The sequence below is a fragment of the Pagrus pagrus genome, assembly GCF_965226575.1.
Source record: "Pagrus pagrus genome assembly, chromosome: 4".
NCBI lineage: Eukaryota > Metazoa > Chordata > Actinopteri > Spariformes > Sparidae > Pagrus > Pagrus pagrus.
In genome coordinates this window covers 21,050,099-21,071,632 of record NC_140188.1, presented here as the reverse complement: position 1 = coordinate 21,071,632, position 21,534 = coordinate 21,050,099, and the positions used below count along the sequence as shown (strand labels likewise).

The window sequence follows — 21,534 nt, the reverse complement described above, 5'->3', positions numbered from 1 at the left end:
GTTATATTATTATATAGTGATATAAAATAACGGTTGTATTTTCCTAGTTTTTAAAGGATGCTGCATTACAGTAACGTGACCTAATTTTCTGAACCTACCAGACTGTTTTACTTGTTCTAACACTTGCTTTCACCCACTGAGTCATAATATCCACATTACTGATGATTATTTATCAAAAATCCCATTGTGTTAATAGTTTGTGGAGTAGTAGTAGTTTCCAGTCGCCTCAACAATATTGTTGAAATATAACTCTAATGCTACATGCCTGAATGTAAGCACCATGAAAATGAGTCTTGAATGTGCAGGTAACATTTAACTACTCAACTGAAAGGTATTTGGAGGAAATCAAGACATGTTTGTTTTTCCAAATGTTTAGTGATGGAATATATAACTAATGTGTGTATGTGCATGTGGCTGTCATCCGTGTCACCCCTCACCTGCCAGATGCAGCCTCTGGCCTTGCACTTGGCCTCATCTGAATTCTCCTCTGGATAGCAGTCAAAGCGCTGGTACTCATCCTCCAGCACACTCGGTTCCCACTGCACGACATAGGTCTCCCCCAGAGTCAAGTTGAGGCCTTGCAGGGTGAGAACCTGTGTGTGTGATGAAGTGAAAGGGAGGAGAAGAGGTGGGAGAGAATACTGGATTATTCATTTCAAGGCTGCCAGTGTGAGAACATTCTGCCCGAGTTGTCTCTGAGTGAGCAGTTTCTCCTCTGCCCAGACATGCTTGAGACTGTCTGCTTGACGTTGCGTGTGCTATCAATTAAGACACAGCTGTTAATTTCCCTCGCTGTTTCAACAGCCTCTGCTGGGAATTATGAGTCACTCTCACAATAAAATCTTGGGGAGGCCCCTTTCGCTCTCATCACTCCAGTCACCATCTGATACATCCTCAGCTGGTGAGGAGACTTTTGGGATCTTCGTCAGTCATTTTTTTGCTTGTGGTTGTTATTTTTTTGAAACATGCTTCGGCAGTTCTGTGTATAACACATCAGTGCAGGACAGGAACGCATAAGACGGCATTTTTAGAAAGAAGTACAGAGCAACAAAACTAAAAAATGACATGACTAGAGGAATTGAAGGAAGAGGAGAACGATAAGGAAAAAGGAAGGAATGAATGAGAAAAGGGCAAAAGGACTGTGAGGGAGGCATTTTACACAAGCTCTGTGAACAATATAGGCGGCTGTAAAGCTATATAGATCTCAGGACATGGTTAAAAGAAGCATAATGAAGTCATAAAGCGAAATAAAACTCCGGAGCGAGTGTGAATCATTCTATTCAAGTGTATAGGAAGTAATGACGTTTGGCGGCTGTGAGCTATATTCAAGGCCCGGTCCGACTAAGCCTACAAAGACCGATGGACATGACAAGCTGGAGTTTAGGTTTAACAGCACATTTACCCTTCACCCCCAGGAAATGATTACTGCAGAGAGTCATTTGATGAATGCATGCTTGCGTGTGTGACCAGAGAGACCTTGAGGATCTACACAAGCATAGCACACGACCACACACACGAACAGTTGTGCGCACAGAAATATACACAAGCGCAACAGAGAAAAAAAAAATATCTATATAGTTTACCTAACTGAATCTCTTGACACTTTATAGTCTCTTGCTGTTTGCCCGTAACCCTGGCCGCTTACCGTGGGATCATTGCTCTTAGTCATTCTTTCTCACTCTTTTGTTCACACACACACACACACACACACACACACACACACACACACACACACACTCCCACAAAGCTTTTATGATCCTCACCCCACGTAAACTGTTATCATTCCTTACACTTAGAGGCTAACCCTGAAATGTACAGTAATGGTTTCAGTCCTGGTCTTATTGAAACAAATGGCGGACGCCTACAAGAGTAGCCACGGTAGAACTCATCCACACTGCATCAGTCCTGCATCTGTCTGTAAGGCAAGGTTCTCCTGACACAGTGGGATATACTGTATGTGTGGGAGTTTTTCATATGTAACAAGTATATAGTTCAATTATGTAATTCGCATTCCCAAAATGTGGTTAACTATCAGTGTTGGGAAGGTTACTTTTGAAATGTAATACAGGTTGCAGATAAAAATGCAACTAGTTAATTACTAAATCAAAGCAATGTAACTTGATACATTTGATTACTTTTTGATTAGTTTTCTGAGAAATGTTACTAAGTGGGCAATAAGCTGAAAAGCTAGCATCGGCCGAACCCTGTTACACTAGTAACGGTGCACATAAAAAGCCAAAAATGAAACAAACAACAGCAGCAACAGTTAATAAATAAATGAATTGCTGTATTTTTTAAAGCAGCAAAACTGTCCACTTGGCCACTGGGGGGCAGCAGAACAAGCTCTGTACATAGCAGTGACATATTACCACATTATAATGTATATATGGCAAACTTGTCAGCAGTTTCTTTTTGCGCATTCAGCAAACACGAAGCAACATTTACAAGTCATGTTTTTTGCTACCTGGTACTGGCTAATACAGGTCCAAAATTCGCTCTCTGTTTAAATCTGATCTCCATCGACTCCCGAGGGAAATATCTGAGTTCCAAGCTGCTATATATTTTGCCATGTTAACTGGCTAGTCGCTAACGTGAAGCTGAATCGAAACAGCAAAGTTACGGCGCGTGAAACCCAAACAGTGAGCTGAAAGATGTGCAGCTGACTGGACCTGCAGAATCAAGTGAAAGTTGTTTGTACGATAAGTGAAATCCTTCACATTACAAATTAGTCATTTCCACCAGTGTTAATAGAAAAATGATGATTACAGCAGTCATATGTCTCAAGACACCCTTGGAAGAAGATATTTTACACTTTTTGTTTTTTGAATTTTTTCTGTAATTTCCCCTGGCATGAAAATAATATGGTTCATTTTGCAATTGCGCATGAACATGCGTGTGTTTACCTTCTTCGTTACATCGTGCTGTATGTTGGCGTCCGGCACGGTGGAATTCGAGTCACCGCTTAATTGAACATGAGTCACAACGACGGACTGGGGACGTTGTGACACACCAAGGATAACAATGTTGTCAAACTCCAGGTTGTTCGGGTCCTCGTAGCCAGCATGGGCCACATGCATTGTCAATTTGTTCTATAAGACAGAGGACACACAATTACATGGCTTATTTAAACCTGCTGAAGTTATTGCATGCTGTCAAAATAAAAAAAAAAATGCTAAATGTACTTTCTGCAGCATATAACATTTTCTATTCTCTATTAGTGCTTTGAATAGATACCGTAGGTTGATGCGATGTACAACAGTCACAGCTTAAATTACTTGGCACTACTGTTACCATAAGCAACCACTTTATAAACTCCCAAAACTTATGTCCACCAGTCAAACAGCGGCTCTAATAGATTTCCTGTCTATAAATCCCCCGGCCTAGGGTAATGCTGACGACCAAGAACAACATCATCGTCATGCATTAAACATGTGAGGCAATCCTCAGTGCTGCGTCAAGCGGGAACATGGGGTACTTGATCCAACAAGGCTTCAGCAGCGTTACACGGATCAATCATGCTTGGTGTTCTGGAGTGGGAAAGTCTAATGTCTCTGGTGGTTTTGAACTCTGAACTTGAGTTCAGATCAGAGGGAATATGTGGATTTAAAGAGGTGTGGATTTGTGTGAGAGAAACTTACATTGGCAACGGAGAACGTGTAGTGGATGTGTTTGCCTGTTTCAACCGTCTCTGCAGAGAGAAAAGAGCAGATGCTGAACAACTAATGTACACGTATAGAACAGATCTTTACTTTTTAATATGGCTGACTATTTGAACCCGGACTGTATTTGAACCCATCCTCATCAAGAAAACTGTGAGAGCAGCTTATTGTGACCCATATTTATGATTATTGTTAGGCGGCGACCTCTAGGTCAGGTGATGCAGGACAATTGTGAGACTAAAAGTCAATGGTGACTTCTTTTAACTTAGTGATGTAGTTAACTTATGTCACACACATCTAGTCCAAATCTAGTGTGAATTTCAACAAGAGTAAATGAGAATATAGGCAAAAAAAGAGAATTAATGGCCATTTTGAACCACAACACATTGCACTTATTTGGAGTTGGATAGTCAAGATAAAAAGCTGGCGGAGCTAATTCTCTGGTTGGTTGCGATTATATCACTGAAGGAGTCCCAGTCAGACCTCAAACAGTAGAAAACAATGTAGAAACCAGGATGGAAATATGACATTTATGTTTGTGTCACATATAAATTTAAGGAAGCTTACAGTCTTCTCATCGCTCCACACAGATCTGATGTTTTCATCTGCCATTATTTTAGGTCTCTTCAGTGGAACAGAGGCTTAGCTGGATGTTTAAATCACATGCTTCGCGTACGTCAAGACTTATTCGGTCTGTTTCCACTGAGCATTTGATTTTAACCATTAATCTCCAAGGGTGTAAACTTTTTTGTGATATTTTGAGATTCTTAGACACTTTTATTTTATGTGGAAAAACAGGTGGCAGGAAATCTGCCCACTGACTCCTGTGATGCTTTCTACCTAACAAGATAGGAGCTTCAGTTTGATGCTCATAAAAAAAATTAGTCTGTCTCTCACACACCAGCACATTAGCACACAATACCTCTGGTGTCGCCATCATCCCAGAATAGCTCCCCAGTTGCCTGGTTGTTGTCATCAAGAGCAATGATCAAACCCATGGGGTTCAGACGACTAGAGACAGAAACATAAACACCATACGCACATGTTATTGCGATTTGATGAGTCAAACCACTACTTAATACATGTGTGCACATGAATATATAACAGGATACACCATTTGCTGCCTTTATGGTGACTTGTGTGAAAACGTGTTTGATCTATATGCTACTGTGAGTGTAATGTTGGATGATAATATAAATGTTTGTCACATAATCCCTGACAGCTTGTTGGAATCTTTCAGCATCACTTGAGGTGATAACTTTGTGTGCGAGTGTGTGTTTACCTGTATGTGGTGGTGACATTAGGCCTCTGTGTGGGGAGGATCGCACCGCCTCGGATGTGTAAACCAAGCTTGTCACCTGGTAGATGCATATCAACATGCATTTTGCGGTCTGCCAGTCGTTCCATCTGATTGGGAAGACAACAGAATCTATTAACTCACTTACATTCCCCCGTGTGATGCACTGTTGGCAAGACAATGTTCATGCTGCCTGTTTCAAGGTTAGGACAATGGCCCTATCTTTGCACAAGCTTGGGCTGGTAAATACCGGCTCTAGGCTTGCGTGAAATTGCCATCTCTACAATGCATCTTGGCTTTTTCTGAGGCTCCTTTAACACTAAAGCAGAAATTCAGAAACCATGTGTTGCCATTGTTGTAAATAGATCAGTTATTAGTCTGGGTCTGCAACCCTGATAGAACATGTGTTGGGCCTAAAGATGCTCACCACAGTAAACACAGCATAATATACTGACTCGCAGAATAGCAAACCTAAAGTTATTATTCCACTCCGTGATTGCATACATTGTTGCATGAGGTGCATAATGATTTAAAATGGAATCATAAAGATGCCTTGAAGGATTGGTTTATAAGGTATGCCCTCTACTGAGTGTCATTTAAGCTAGTTACTTGTTTACTCCATTGAAAGAAATAGTCCCTATGACATGTGCTCTCTCTGAGGTTGGTGGAGTATGCAGAGTCATTGGGATTCATTCAATATAGCTTCATTATGTTTGGGTTGCAGCAGAAATCTTAGAGAAGAATTTTTGAAAACCTGAGAAAATAATGCCAAACCCATCTACATGGCAATCCTACTATAGGTACGTGAGGAAATATGTATTTTTGTAATTTGGGTGAACTGACCCTTTAAATAGTACAGTGCAGTGGACTGCATGTCCACTTCCTAGTTCTCTGAACAACTTCAGCCTTGTTTCGGACAAATTACAGTTACATTTTCCGTATAATTTTGAAATTATACTGAGTCGTTGCAGTAAAATGGTTCAAATGTGTTATTTTTGGCACCATAATGATAAAATGTGCGACTGTTCTGCTAAGAAGCCCATTTAAGATGAGGAGACAAATTTCTCTCTCCCTCTCTCTCTGTGTCTCTCTGCCCCTCCACTCATTTCTCGGAGGGCCCAGATAGAGCACAGTTAATTTCTGATCCCCGGAGGACTGAATCCTCCGACCAGCCTAAAACAATTTAAAACTCTCTTCTCTCCATCTCCTCTCACTCTCCTTCTACCTACTTCCCTCTCCACGTCCTGTTATTCTCTCTTGTGGTGCTCTAATTCTTTTTTTATCCCATTTTCCTACATTCCCATGGAGGTGTGTGCTTGTGCGTGCGTGTGTGCATGTACCATTTTATACAGTAAAGTATGGGCGAGTGTGTGGGCTGGAGTTAGTGGAGCGTCTACAAGCAATTTCAGATCTTATCACCCCCTCATTGTCTGCCTTAAGGAGGTCTTCTCGAGCCTTGTCTTCTCTTCTCCTTATTCCTGCCGGCCGATCCTCCCATCTTCCCACCCCTCTACATACTGTAATTGCCATCCCCCTTTTTCTTCTTCTCATCCTCTCTCCTATGCCTCATTTTCCTCTCTCTTTCCATGTCATGTGCTGTCCTTTTTTTCCCCTGCTTTTCTTTTTTGTTCCACTCCCATCCTGTCTGTTTTACGCTCCTTCATCCCTCAGTTTTTTCCATTATTTTCTCTCCTCTGTAACTTGTTTTTCATGGTCGTTTTAGCTACATCAATACTCCCCTCCGCTCCACCCGTCCCTTCCATCCTCTTACCCAGATAATCACAGGGGACCAACCAGGACAAGGGGCCGGCGGCAAGACAGCCAATCTAATCGTTCATCTGATCAGTGGGCGCTTTACATCGCCACTGTGACGCCCAAATAAGGTCCCAAAGGAGCTCAACACCTCTTTTATCTCTTTGTCAGGGAGATAGTCTCTCTCCTCTCTTCTCTGTCCCCTCGCTCACTCTATCTTTGTCCTCACTCCCGCTCTGTCTTATCGCTCGCAGTCTCAAACAAAGAACTGGAGGCAAAGACTTTCATGTGATACATGTTCTTCGTGTGTGTGTGTGTTACTTCCTCAGATGTAGCATAATACTCATAAGCCCCTCTTCCAATCATTTTTATTGGGTAATAAATGTTTATGTTGCCAATTAATTAATCACACCTGTGCATTCCAGCTAATTCTAACGCAATAACCCTGCAATTAATCCCGTTTAGTCTATTTGCCATCCTCATATTTTCGAGGCTTCTGTTTCTTAAGACCGTATCGCAGAGATGTTGATTCAACTCTATGGTAATTTTTTATGCCTCTCGGTTTTGAATCAGATTGCATTATGTTGAAATGTGTCTCTTTTAATGTAAATTAAATGGGGAAGAAAACAAGAAACACCCATACTGTGCTGTCAAATTCAAATATAAGTAGTCTCATGCTGCCTATTACCAAGAATTATGTGGCCATCATCACATATAATAGACTGTCATTCATGTCGTGTGCACTCTACTTGGAGTACAATCGGTTTGCTGCAGTTTAAGTTCCGTCTTAATCTCTGAAGAGAAAATACATCAGCGACAATTTGAAGTGGAAGAGCTAAAGTGTCTGCAGTGTTTGCTGTAAGTATATGAACTAATGTACAGGTATACTAACAGTAGTTATCATAATTATGACACTATTTATGTTGTGACACATCTTAAAGGAGACATATTATGCTTTTTAATTCAGGGTTGCTGCTAGAATTAACAAGCTTTAGTGCTCAGAAAGCCCATCAGTTTCCCACACTGCCGCAGCACTGCATGTCCCCTCTGTCTGATACATTCTGTTTTAACACCTGTCTCTTTAAGCCCCCCGCCCTCCCCAATTCCCAGCCTGCTCTGATTGGTCAGCTCACACAAGCCTGACGTAGCGCCGAGCATGAGCAGCTGTGCTAAATTAATTCTTACGTGCCAAAGTAGCTGCTAGGCATAAATTATGCAAATGTGTGACATAGTAGCCTAGCGTGATGTCACAAAGTCACAGAATTAAAGGCGGGACTACTGACGAGGCGTTTCAGGCACCTGAGGAACCTGAAATTCTTCCACTTTGGCCTTTTTAACTTCCAAGACCTTTTACATGCATAAGTGTCTCTATAAAACATTGAAGGAAAGGAAAAGAAGACAAAAAGAATAAGCATAATAGGTCTCCTTTAAGAGAACTGTTTGAAAGAGTGCTGTATAGTCTTACCGTTTCATAGTTGTACCACACAGCATCAGGGATATATGCCCGCACCTGCTCCACACCCTGCAGAAAACAAGGACAAACAATATTTTATTCATGTGTGTGTGTTAGAACAACGATCTAAATGTTTTAATCTCGAACATTACATACATTATGTGCCTCTGATTTGTAAAGTACCTTTCAAAAGGTGTTAGCTTTGTGCCTCGTGTGAAAGCATGCCCGTGTTTGATTTGTGTTTGCAGCCAGTTACACCTGCTTTAGCTTACTGCGCCAAACCTGACACTTTAATCTCACAAGGCTAAACATGAGGAGACAGACTACAATACACCACAAAGGAAGCGCAGATACGTCTCGCTGCCATAAATCACTCCGACTTAATATTAAATAAAAAGGAGATGAAAATGTTTCCATCAAGGAGAGTTATTTTAAAAACTGCCTATCATCTGATATAAAGTTTCCACAAAGCCCTTCTGACATTTCAGACTACAGTGCTACGGTGCAACAGATGATGGGAAAGACAGCATCAAGCGACGACTGATAGGTGACACCCTTTGATGGCTTAAGGTGGTGGACAGACAGCAGCAATCAATAGAAGAGCGCCTAGCCTTTGATAGCGTTGTCACTTCCCTGCTCTTTCTGACAGGGCAGAACAGAGGGAGAGAGAGAGATAAACACAGAGAGCACAGCGAGAGAAAGAGCGAACCACAGGTCCTCGTCAAAGCACGCCAAAATGGTGAAACAGACTATGTCAGCTGCGTAGGCCAAGGCCGTCTGTCAAAGACGGCAGCATCACACTCCCTTTCTCTCTCTTGTTCTCTCCCTGTCTCTCTGTCTTCAGCCGCTGTCCTATTTTGTGGCCCTGTGGGGCCCGTTATTAGGAACAAGGAAGAGGGGTGACAGGAAGCCAAGAAAAAATAAACAGGTAGGAGAACAGGGAGCAAAGGGTAATTAAACAGAGGAAAAGAAGAGCATATTTGAAAAGCAAGAGCACGGTGTCAGAATCCACACATTTTTACACATTACAGTGTGTTTACAGGTCTTGGAGAGTTTTATCAATTCTCAATTCTCAATCCATTTTTCAATATGTGAACAAAAATGAAAAAAACAAAAGTAGTATCGAGTCTTCTGTGGCTCCAGAGCAAGCTGCATGTAATCTGATACATTTTCTCAAGTGATGTCACTCAGAGGCTAAGTTGCATTGTGGGTAACGTAGGCACCAGGTTTTGAAAAGCAGTCCGCTAGTGTAGCATTGCTCTTCTACCAAAATCAATGCAGCAGAACTAGGGATATCAACTTCTTTATTCTTCCCTTTGAAAACCCGGCACGTACGTTACCCACAATGCAACTTAGCCACTGAGAGGCATCACTGGAGGCAATTTATCAGATTACATGCAGCTTCCTCTGGAGCCACAAAAGGCTCGATACTACTTTCTTCACATATGCAGCAGTGCTCCCCAAGACCTGTAAACACACTTTAAGGTGTTAAATCGGTGGAGTTAGCCTTTGTTAGCTGCACGGCTATTTACAGGTTATTGTGTATGATTAACATGATATCAGTATTTCATTTTTAAATGTCATGGTTAATGCCACAGCCCCTATGTGGAAAAAAAGCATGAGTAAGATATGATGGAGACATATTGCTTTAATGGCCTGCTAACCAAATTAAATGACTTAAAGTCCTCTTTGGGGGCCACGTTTGCAGTTTGAGGCAGGTCACCTGTCACAACCGCTGCACAGCCTGTGGGATGACAGCCGGGGGAAATGGATGCTCCCCCTATACCTCGTTTTCTGGTGTCTGATTTGCTCGCGGCGCCTATCACTCACCCCGCTGACAAATGGGTAGCGACTGCAGGACTTAGCATGGCTGCTAAATGTGATTGAGAGGGACAGGGCGTGAGGCCTGTATCCTCATTTAGAGCAGCGGAGCCCGGTTAGCCATAAGGTAAGATTTGATCAGGTGGGCCAACGATTCATACTGGCAGAATGATCAGATGGTAGCCGAGGTAGATGAGAGAGGCAGCGAGAGACAGAGAGGAAGAGAGAGAGGTGGCAGTGGTGGTGGTGGTGGTGAGGGGTGGGATGAAATGAAATGGGATCACAAGGGTGAGTTGACAGCAGCTGATTAAGAGAATGCAGATGAGATAAGGGAGCCAACGACTGATGAAAGGATGAGCTAAAAAGAAAAGGGAGTAAAGAGTAAGAGGAGGGAGAGTGGAAGCATGGATGAAGACCAGAGGGGATGACGGAGAAAGAGGGAGTGCAGGAGAGCTCCCCAGTTTATCACAGAGATCAAGGTTAAAGCATCGACTGATCTGAATGATAGAGAACGAGCATCATTAGAGAGAGGGAGAGGCAGGCGGACAGAGCGATAAATAGAAAGAGACAGAGAAAGATGAGAATAATGAAAAAGGAAAAGTGGAGGTAGGATGTGAGGGGTTGTTAAAGATCAGCCTGTGACCTCTCTCAAGTCGCTGACACTATCTCTTCACGTGGCCCTTCACAGCCTGATGCATCTGTAAAAGATAGCGGCCGCTGTTCTTAATGCCTGCCTTCACTCTGGCTTAAACCACAGCACCGCGCCTCAGCGGCACCCTGTCACCACAAAAGATGAATATTCAGCCGCAGCGGATCCGCCGTTTTGGAACGAGTCCTTTTCAAGTGGCGGAGCAGAGGTATGAAGAACTTCTAAAGCTTGTGTCAGTGTGCCACGCTGCACTGCTATGTCAGTTTTCTACAGCAGATTAAGGATTTCATGTCAAACCATAACGGGCCATGTTTAGCGTGAAGCTATTTACAGACAACCCAGGAGGTAAAAAACAAAAAACATCTCTAAGATAATGTGTTAGAGAGGAAGTAAAAATCATGACTCCCGCTCAGAGTGAAGATGAAGACACTAGTTTAACTCCTTTCATAAAGCCACAGACAGATAGATTGAGGTGACATTCAGGTGTGAGATATCTGATCAAATAAAAAAGACAAGAAAATCTCAACTGCTTCCGACTCATCAGAGAGACTCATCTTCCAGCTCTACGTGCATGCCATGATATTCTCACTGCAATCAAAACGCATTACCCCTTGGTCATGAGCCTTAAGATCCACTACAGGCCCCATCACAAAACTATATAACAACAAAGTGTTGTCAAAAGTACCCAAAAGTCATATTTGAGTAAAAAGTAAAGATATTACTTTATTTGGTAAAAGTGAAAGTCACCCGTATGAATAGTACTTGAGTTAAAGTCTCAACGTATCTGATATTAAATGTAACTCAAGTATTAAAAGCAATTTTCTTTCAATTAGTGTACTTAAGTATCAAAAGTACAAGTAAAAGTAAATTATATATACTGCATATCTACATGTATGTATGTACTGCACACTATGGATCAACCGATAACACAACTGGCTGATTATCGGATCTGATGTTCAGCATTTTTGGGTGACAGGTCACAGCGTGTCAGTTGAGACTGTATTGACAATATTCTGCCACTAATACAGCGTTTCTGTCAGATACAGATTGTTTTGATAGCTAACTTGTACCTTTTTGGGTTTTTTTTTTTATCTCTGCCCACCACAAACTTCAGTATTCAGAGGCGGGAGGGGAGCTTCAGTCTGGAGTCTTGTCAGTATTGATCAAGCAGCATGGTGCATCTTTGGATGTGTTGTGCGGGTTTGGTTTGACCCACATTTTGGACACTTGAACAAGTGTTGCTGGAAAGCTCACAAACTCTGTTTGTGGATGATATTCTGGTCAAATTGATTTTAAATTTGAACTCCCTCATGCAGGGAAACAAAATTACTTGTATTTTTCGTTCCAGCTGTGTACTGTATATGTGGCTGTGATGCGAATGACTGGTTGTGAACATAGAGCTGTCAGAATGTGCCATGGTGCAGTAAGGGAGGGTTGTAGGGCTGAGTGCATCCTACTGGCTATTAGAAAGAGTTTCCAGATGAGGGGAACATGGTAAGCACGCATTTGGTCTCCCTAGTTAGTTTATCCAACATACTGTAAATCCGTTCATGGCATTTCTGCACCAACACAAGCAAGTTCATGAATTTCCTGTTTCATAATCTCTATTTCGGACATTTCTCTCTGCTCAATCATCAGGGCACTCTGATGCAGATCACATGGCTTTTAAAAGTTGGTCAATAATGGCCAGCCCCGAACACACCCACTGATAATAAATTTCTTATCCAGTTTTGGGTTGCAATACAGTTGAATGTGCTTTTTGGCCTTGAAAAGACCCAGAGAAAGCGCATTTTTGACTGCTTTTTTTGTTTGTCTTTTTGCTTCGCGAAAACAACCTGCATACTCACCTTATGGCCCAACCCTGAGGACAGCTTAAACCCTGAGGCACCTCATGCAAAAAACCCCTCCACTTCTCGTATTAGAAACTTTTCACACTGATTGAAGTTACTTTATCCCCGGCCCCACTACGAATCCAATTCGCTTTCCACTATTCCGTAATTCACGAGAGGCCATGCTAAATTGCTTATTAATCAGGCCACTTTGACATGACCGCAATTGCTGTGTGTATGCACACATACACAAGCACGCACCGGCGTGCACAATTACACGTACACACAGGGGCACGCATTCACACACACACACAAAGATGCACAAACACCCACATACACACTTCTATCTACACTTCTAATCTGCTAGTAATGAGGTCAGTGCTCTCATTAGAGCTGAGAGAAAAGAGGGAGGATATGAAAGAGAGAAGAAAGAGGGATGAGAGGAGGGGAGGGCAACAAAGAAAATCCCATGTCATGTTTTCCCAGTGGAGGTCAGAGTGTGTGTGTGTGTATGACCGCGTGTGTGAGTAACTGATCTCATCTGCATCATCTGCAAGACACATTCCTCTGTGTACGACATGTGTTTCTATATGTGCCCGATATGATACTTTCTAGGTCTAGATGTGAGTACTTCAGGGCCAAAGCATGGTCGTATGTATGTGTGACCATTCTGGGATGTCCTTTTTTAAAACTTTTGTTTGTGTGTTAACTGACCGGGTCTAGTACAGGTGTGATGAGCAGGTTTCTTCCCCAGAGGAACTGGCGGTCCACTGTCCAGGTGGAGCTGTCAGAGTAGAACCTTGGGAGTGACAGAGAAAAGTACGGAATCAATTAGATATATTTTTCATAATATGTTAAAAACCAGCATGTCTGTGCACTGCCAGGCTCTATGACAACATTTGGGCCAATGTATGTCAGTATGCTACAACAACAATATATTACCACTATTTCCACCCTCAGCCATTCATTATTCATTCAATATTATTCAATTTTGGCAAAGTTTGAAGAAAAACAAGCCACTGTGGCGCGCTTAAAGGGTTACTCCACCAATTTTACATGTTAAAGTGTGTTTACAGGTCTTGAGGAGTACTACTGTATGTGTGGAAGAAGTAGCATGATACCTTTTGTGGCTTCAGAGGAAGCTGCATGTAACCTGATAAACTGCGTCAATAGCTAAGTTGCATTGTTATGTTATGGTAATGTAGGCACCAGATTTTGAAAAGCAGTTAATTGGTCTAGCATTGCAATCCGATTATACTGTTGGACCCATTATGGACAGTTTAAAAACAAATGACAAAAATCCATATAGCATACCCAGATATATCCCCTTTTTCATTCCCTCTTGGTCAAAACTTGTTGCCTACATTACCCACAATGCAATCTAGCAACTCAGTGACATCCCTGGAGGCAATTTTTGTGATTACATGCAACTTCTTCTGAGCCACAAACGGCGTTGTGCTACTTTTTTTCAAATATACGGTACAAGTCACCATTATGATTGGGTCTGAGCTAATGTGCTGCCTGTGCTTTCACTCATTGCTTGTGACAGAGCAATGAATGTTTGAATCGGAGCAGCCACTCCCTCAAACTTCTGAGCCTTCACGGCCCAATCTAACTGCACAACTCGAGAACATACTTTCAACATTTTAAACGACTTACTCGTGCATGACGGGACGAACAACAGTCTCCCCCGTGGTGTGGGCTTTGTAGAAGAGTGTGTAGAGGTAAGGCAGGAGTGTGTAACGGATCTCCAGGTAATGTTTAGAGCTCGCCACCAGCTTTGATTGTGGGCCATATGCAGCTGGATCCTGGGGCTGGAGACGGGGAGGGAGAAAATAAAGATTTGACTTTTATCCACGGGGTAAAAGAGGTGAGAGAATGGAGGAGTTTCAACGAGGGAACGAATAAATTGGAGGGAAAAGAGAGACTTGAGGTGCGAGGACATAAAAGGTGTGAAGATGATGGGGGGATGGGGAGGAGAGATGAGAAGCTGGGGGAAAAGGGGGAAGAAGAGAAACAAGGAACTGATTTTTTAACATCAATTTATTCATGATGTTTAAGTGGACATTAACCTTATTTATAATGATTAAAAGGGAAATTAACTTTACATAGGACTCATCTAAAAGCAGAGTTTGCAAAGACAATGAGCAAAAAGAGAACACGAGAGAAAGGAATAAAGGGGGAAAAGAGTGTGAGAAAGAAACGGAGAAGTATGATTTAATTTCTATGATAGTGGAGAGTGAGAGGGTGATTAGCTGCTAACAGGCCGTGCTCCTCTCATCTGGCTAATCATTTATGCCCTCGGCACCTCTGAGAGTGTGATGAGAACTGCGTGTGCGTGTGTCTGTGTGTTTTTGGACCGGCCTGCATGGCCGTGTGATGAGAGCCATGATTAGGGCAAAGCAAAGGTCACACATTAGCCGTCTCGTTTAGTGGAAATCGTACTTCAAATTCATCATCATCATGTGTCTGTCCTCCAGCAAATACACCCTCCCCCCCCTCCACCACACCCAACTGCCTCCTTCCAACACACGCCATTTCTTACTCAACCACCCCCCCCACTCCCCACCTCAACGCTGTGCTATTTTTGCAGCAGTGATGAGCATGGAAATGTCACACGGAGAATATTGGGAGAGCATCAATTTTCGCGCTATTCAACGCCGCCGACTGACTTTTCTCCCTTTATTTGCATTCATCTTCAATAATAGCTCAGTATGTAACATCGATATAAGCACTGTTGTAGGCTCAGCGGGTGCTTTTCTTGTGTGTCGCTGTGACATTTACTCTGATCCGACATGTGACATTTAAATTCATGGTGTGTTTGTTGCAGATAAACATAAATATCTCTCCATCGTCATTACAGTCCAAACGATTATAATTGTTATTATTACACTTGTTGAGAGTCATTCTCTGTGTGAATCTTCTCTGCTCTGGCTTAGAAAGATTTATCATAATACTTAACCTTATTTAACCAACTATTAACAGCAATGGTCCGATCGTAGGGCGGCCTGTTGAGCTTTGGACTCACGTGCATTATGAAGTGGTGTGTAAGGGGAATTATGAACAATATTAAATAAATAAAGAGTTTTGATGGTGTTTTGTTTTTCTTTTAAGTTACCCTCTCCAAAAGCAAACGCGACAGCAAAATCTGTCAGGGATGGATTAAACAGAGTGTCTGTCTGCAGTCTGCTAAAAGGTGAGCAATTCTCATTGGACTGAATAGGTGCTGGTGTCTAGTTTTTTTAATACATTTTTGAGAACAGCGCTTAGTGAATTACAATTACAATTTCTTCTCAAGTAAAAAAAAAAACATACACTTTGGTGGTGCTGTAAATGAGTGAATTCAAGGGTCCGATGCCTATGGGGACCACTGAAGCTTAAACTGCCTTGATATTTGACAATACGCTGGCCGTATAACCGACGTATGGCACATTATTTTAAAGTCATTTAACACAATATAGCATTAACTTTATGTTTAACTAAAGTGTAAAATCTCATCCTCTTCGATGAGTATCAGTCTGGCACTGAGCTTCCGTGCTACGTTTGACTTCAGGCTCAGATGTTCCAATACCCACTGCAGATATAATGATTTGCAACAGCTTTCATCCCCAGAGTTAAACCCAAAATCAGAGTTCCCACTGCTCCCATTTTCTAACTCGGTTGTACTACTGCTGGTGATGACAATCTCCATGGATACTGAAAGACTTTTCTATTTTTGTCGGCTTGGAGTTCACGGCACCTATGCAATGTTATGAAATGAAGGGTTTACCCTGCAGCATTTTAGACCGAACAATGGCTGTGTGATACATAAATCTCACACTGACAGTCTAAAATAAGATCTGTAGAACAAAATGCCTTTACACTACCTTGTAGCCCTCAGCGTTGTGGTTCCGGCTGAAGGGGTAGAAAGCTCCCACCTGCATCCAGCGACGACATAACTCTTCACTGGAGTCGTCAAAGAATCCACAGATGTCAGCTCCGATCTGAAACGCATGGAGGGGATGACAGCTTGACATTTAGCCAGAACCTACAGCATATATATATATCTATTATGTTAAATGTTAAATTCAGTGTATTGGAATCCTACAGTGACAGAGAAAAGGGGATGCTGTGGATACTTGAAGACTGAAACTGAAGCAATATAAAGGTAGCTCTATGTCTATCATAAATGTCAGTCCAGGCATCGTCAGAAAGAAATGGATCTGAGGTCGACAAATCTCCTGCGGCGGTGGAAAATGTGGCAACAATGTGATAGCTGGCCACATATTTGTCTATGAAAATGTCTCTCTTGATGTCTGTTCAGTTCAGTCAAGACTTACTGGCAGACAGTAGACGTGTGCAGTGATCTTTATTTACATTAATTGGACAATGGAGTCCAACAAAGAGACTTCAGTCAAAGGCCAGTCCGCCGAGACTGCTTGCTTTCTATTGTTTACTACTGGCCACATTTTACAACAGACTCAATGGGTGGGGAATCGATCCAAATCCCATTTCTACTGCTGTCTCTCTCTCTCTCTCTCTCTGTTTGTGCGAATATATGTGTATATGTGTGTGTGTGTGTGTGCTGAAGAAACCCAAAATCTGCTTGACACAGTCCCACCATGATGTAGTTGGCATCTATAAGACCACCTGACGTGCACAGCTGGAGGTGTGTGTGTGTCTGTGTGTGTGTGTGAGTTTGCATGCGCGTTCGACTCCCTGTTGTTTTCTCACCGCTGTTTGCACCGCAGATACACACATGCGAGTATAGAGTGCACTCGGCTACTGACTAGCGGTCTATGTTTTTTCGAACGCAGTAGTGTTCCTGTAAAGAGAACCGGTGTTCTTCCAGACATTTTAATGGATCTCTTTCCAGACACACTTTTTCTTGCCTGCCCCTCTGTCTTTATGCCTATTCCTGAACATAGATCTCAATTAGCAGCTAAATCCTCTTTTAGAAAGAGGCAAAAGAGGAACATCTGAATGCCAGAAGTACGTGTTAACTAAACTGAAACACATAATAAAAGCTCCGGCTGGCTCCAGCTTCTGTATGGTACAAGTGTTTCTCACACCTAATAGCATTTCCTTCTCTTTCAGAAATACTATTTAAGAGGAATCTGAGCCTCGAGTGAAATGTGCCTCTGTCAATGTCAATGGATTTACTACAAAAAAAAAAAAAGGACCAGGCTGCACAAGGCTCTTGGGTGCCTGGATTATTGTCTTCATCTGAAATTCATGGGCAATCGAAATCAAACAAAGCATAACTTCTTCCTCTGCAAGGGTGCTATGACAATATCAAAGTCAGAGGAAAGGGCTGCAACACTAATCTGCAAATTTATACTTGTCTACACACAGAAAAAGCCTTGAAATGAGGTCCAAATTAAAGTGCTAACATTGAATTTTATGATGTGATGTTTTAATCTGTACAGCCCGAATGAAGAAAAAAAAAGGAAAAAATTGAAAAGATTACACCTCCCCTAACTCACATCAAGCATAACGTGAACAGTATTTGCCCTTCTGTGAAGGCTTGCAACTCACATAGGGGACCCCAAAGAGTCCGAACTCTAGCATGCCAGGGATGGCCCATTTTATGTCGTTCCAGTTGGCAGCATTGTCCCCCAGCCAGTGACCCGAATATTTTCCCACACCTGGGAAGGAGGAGCGGGTCAACATCAGGGTACGGTTTTCTCCAAACACCCGCTGCAGAGCTCTGTGGGACGGGGAGAGAGGAGAGGCAGAACAAGAGAGAGGGAGAGAGAGAGAGGTCGTTAAGATTAAAAGGACACAGGGACAGAGAGAGGGAACAGCACAAGGGAGAAACAGATACCAGACACACATACACAATCACATACATGCTCACAGGGAAGAGCGGGATTGTGGGTTATTTGATGGGGACAAAGCCGGAGCTAGTAGTACTTTTTCCCTTCCCCTATTGTACTTTATTATTTTGTTTGATGAGGAAAATCGAAGCAGCATTGATTTCCATGACAATACAAAACCCTGATGATGTTTACAAAATGTGTCTCCTGCCAATAATACATTTTAATTAGTGGACAGAGGGGAGGGAAAAAAAGGAGGAGGGAGTGAGAAGGGAGACAAAAGAAAGAGGCACTAGTCTTTTTACTACCAAAGGAGTGAGTCAGCAAGTCCACTCATCAATGGGCTGGTATTTCATGGTCTCCAGTGCGTATGCACGTGCTGGTAAGTGTGTTGTGTGTCCCTTTGCAAATACATTTTGTGTGCACCTGCATGTACCATACAGTACATGTGTATTCTGTGTGATTGCGATGGGTAATACTGCGCCGCAATGTGCTATAAGTAAGACAAGCTGCATATAGTCTGCAGTATCTTTTCTTCAAACAACAGCAGGGCCTCAGTGACAGATACTCACTGTACCTGGGAAACATTTGAAGGGCATTTTATTGCTGAAAGAGGAGCAGCAGAAAGGCCCGACAATGAAACTTTCCTTTATATTGATTTCTCCACATATACATCCAAGCTGATCGGTGGGATGCCATGCAGCCAAGTGTCATCACTGCAGCCTTTAACATGCCACTCGAATATGACAAATAATAGTAAAGATGCAATGGGAATGCCGTGCCATCTCGTCTCCTGCCTCTGCAGACACCGTATTCGGCAATGCTGGGGCTACGTTCAAGAAAAACACCTGAAAGGTTACTGTGGTTATTTATTCAAATACAGCGATATTTATTGGCATCTGAGGTTCATCCGAAAGCACATCGAAGTGATAAATCAGCATAAAATGGCTGCAGTATATCCCAATGAGTGGAAAACAAAGCTGGAGGAGCCCTTGTAATACTGATGTGAAACATATAGTATGAGGTATTACTGAAAGCTGAATGTTTTCACAGTTCAGGCGCCATCTTTGCCCCTTTCTGACATTTAACCTCAACATATGACATATCCTCGCATCGAGGGGTGTGCATTGCATTTTTGACTAGTACTACGGGGTGTTGCTTTGCATCAGCTGAAAAAGCCATTAGTGCAGGTGTGTGCTGCTTTCTAATTGATGCAATTTCCCATACCATCACCATTAGTGCATATTAAAATTCTGCAACCAACGCCGACTTTAGCCTTGTTTGTAAATGACTTGCTGAGGGCATTGAGGCTGTAGAAATCCCTGCACTATGGTACATGTGACTGCAGCTTTCATTACCCAGGCATTTAAGCAGTTTTCTGTTGTTGTGCTCTTGCTCATATGCCAGACCTCCAAGAATTTACTTAACTGACTATAGATACTCCTTGAATGATGAATCTGATGTGCTCTGAACCTCCTCTGCTCCTCTCTTCTCAGATTGCCCTGGGCTTGTTTGCAATTTTGTCCCAACTCACTCAAAATGTCATCATTTGTCTTTGTGCAGTAACCGAGCACTTTCGCAGAGGCAAAATAAACTTTATGTAGCGTGTTTTATGTGAAATTAAAGGCTAACTTTTTACAACGCGGGCCCCACTTTCCCATCTTTTTGTGTCTAAGTGACAAATAGTGACAACAGTGTTTGAAACCGGTCCAGTTTTTAGCGCGACTGCTGCAACAGCATCTGCGCAATGGGCTGCAATGTAATCCCTGTGGGTAATTGTGCATCGGAGTTATCCTTTAATGGGCTTTACATCCATTAGCATCACTTGAATATAGCATATACAAAAACCGGTGTGCCACCTGCATGCATGACGCACATGGCGTTATGCATAGACTGAAAAGGGTTTACAGGTATAGCAGCCCAAATGTTTTTACTTTATGAGTGAGCCTGTGCACTCGACTGGTGAGAGTGTCCTGCTTAATTATCAATAAATAAAACATAAGCAGGTTAAATAAACTTTTACCTTCTTAATGCTTAATCAATTTCCATATCTCAATGATTATATCTGATAATCACCTTGATGCCTCTCTGTAGGTTTGTGTAAGTAATAGACCCTTAAACTGTTTCAGCGCCGGACCCAGATGAGGAATTCACTCACTCACCATGGGAGCCGTGCTCATTAAAACATATTTCTGCACTTATCTCATGGGATCCGACTTGCAAATGGTCTGCAAGAGTCACAGGCTACGATTTAGCCGAGGGCGTAAGTCACTGCACTGCTCTGAACTGACAGATTTCTCAGCTTTATTTATTTCTGTTCTGAGGCTGTCTTTCATCTGATTCAACAACACTTGAGTCTAACATTTTTTGCTTGTTACACTGTTTTGACATTGGTGCGTTTCGAGTCTGCCAGTGGCTCATTGCTCCGACGTGGTGGCAGCAAGTTGGCCTCCGCAGCGCAAGTTGGACAAACTCTATGATTAATTGTGAATGCACTCACTTTTCAGTAGCCAGCACCATAGAGTAGCCATACAGACTGTGGACATCATAGTGGTTCCCCCAGGCCTGCTTGGCATCCATACACAGAGTCTTACTGTACAGCACCTCGTCCAGAACCCCTGGGGGAGAGAAAAGATGAAGGAGGCAAAAAGATGTGGGGGTAAGGTTAGAGGAGGCATGGAATGAATATAAAATATAAAATGCAGCGACGGGACAAAAAAAAAAGGGGGGGGGACAGACAGAACGAGAGAGACTTTGATATATACTGCAATAGGAAGTGGGACCAATGAGGAAATGAGAGACAGAAAGAGCAATGGAGGAAGAGGATGACTAAGGAGGAGTGCAATAAAAAGGTAGCATCAGGGGAGCATGCCTTTTCCAGTTATGATCATCCTGTCTGGGACACAGTTGGAATAAAAGACATGGCAGAAGAGTCATTTTCAAAATTCCTCACCGGGGACCCACTACTCTAGATGAGTTTTCCTCTGGACCTGAACTTACTTTATGAGCTATTGTGGTGAATTTATCAACTTGGGCAGAGCATTTGGGCTACAAGCTGCAAGCCTATATGACATCCTTTATGTCTTCATAGACTGGTAACCTCTGAGCACTTTGTTCTCATAAACTGTAGATTTCTATTCAGTAAGCGAGGGCAAACATCCAGTGTTTGTTTTCTATGAAAAAAGTTTTCAGATTCAACCATTTTTCTCAAGGAACATTTAAACGGCATTAAAACTCACCCGCTTTTTTAGTGGCTCCTATTATGGATGTGAATTT

The 21,534-nt window shown here is 42.5% G+C and overlaps 1 protein-coding gene across 1 annotated transcript in view; it reads right to left on the bottom strand.

Moving 5' to 3' along the window:
- Positions 1 to 21,534, bottom strand: part of si (sucrase-isomaltase) — a 77,175-nt gene that overhangs the window by 36,240 nt on the left and 19,401 nt on the right. Inside the window, exons 14-24 of the mRNA XM_084351353.1 lie at positions 20,759 to 20,876; positions 17,978 to 18,149; positions 16,327 to 16,443; positions 14,120 to 14,274; positions 13,175 to 13,259; positions 8,174 to 8,230; positions 4,942 to 5,066; positions 4,582 to 4,670; positions 3,639 to 3,688; positions 2,904 to 3,089; positions 438 to 593 (exon numbers count right to left, since the gene is read on the bottom strand). Coding sequence (XP_084207479.1) covers positions 438 to 593; positions 2,904 to 3,089; positions 3,639 to 3,688; positions 4,582 to 4,670; positions 4,942 to 5,066; positions 8,174 to 8,230; positions 13,175 to 13,259; positions 14,120 to 14,274; positions 16,327 to 16,443; positions 17,978 to 18,149; positions 20,759 to 20,876 — 1,310 coding nt within the window. The remainder of the gene's footprint in view (positions 1 to 437; positions 594 to 2,903; positions 3,090 to 3,638; positions 3,689 to 4,581; positions 4,671 to 4,941; positions 5,067 to 8,173; positions 8,231 to 13,174; positions 13,260 to 14,119; positions 14,275 to 16,326; positions 16,444 to 17,977; positions 18,150 to 20,758; positions 20,877 to 21,534) is intronic.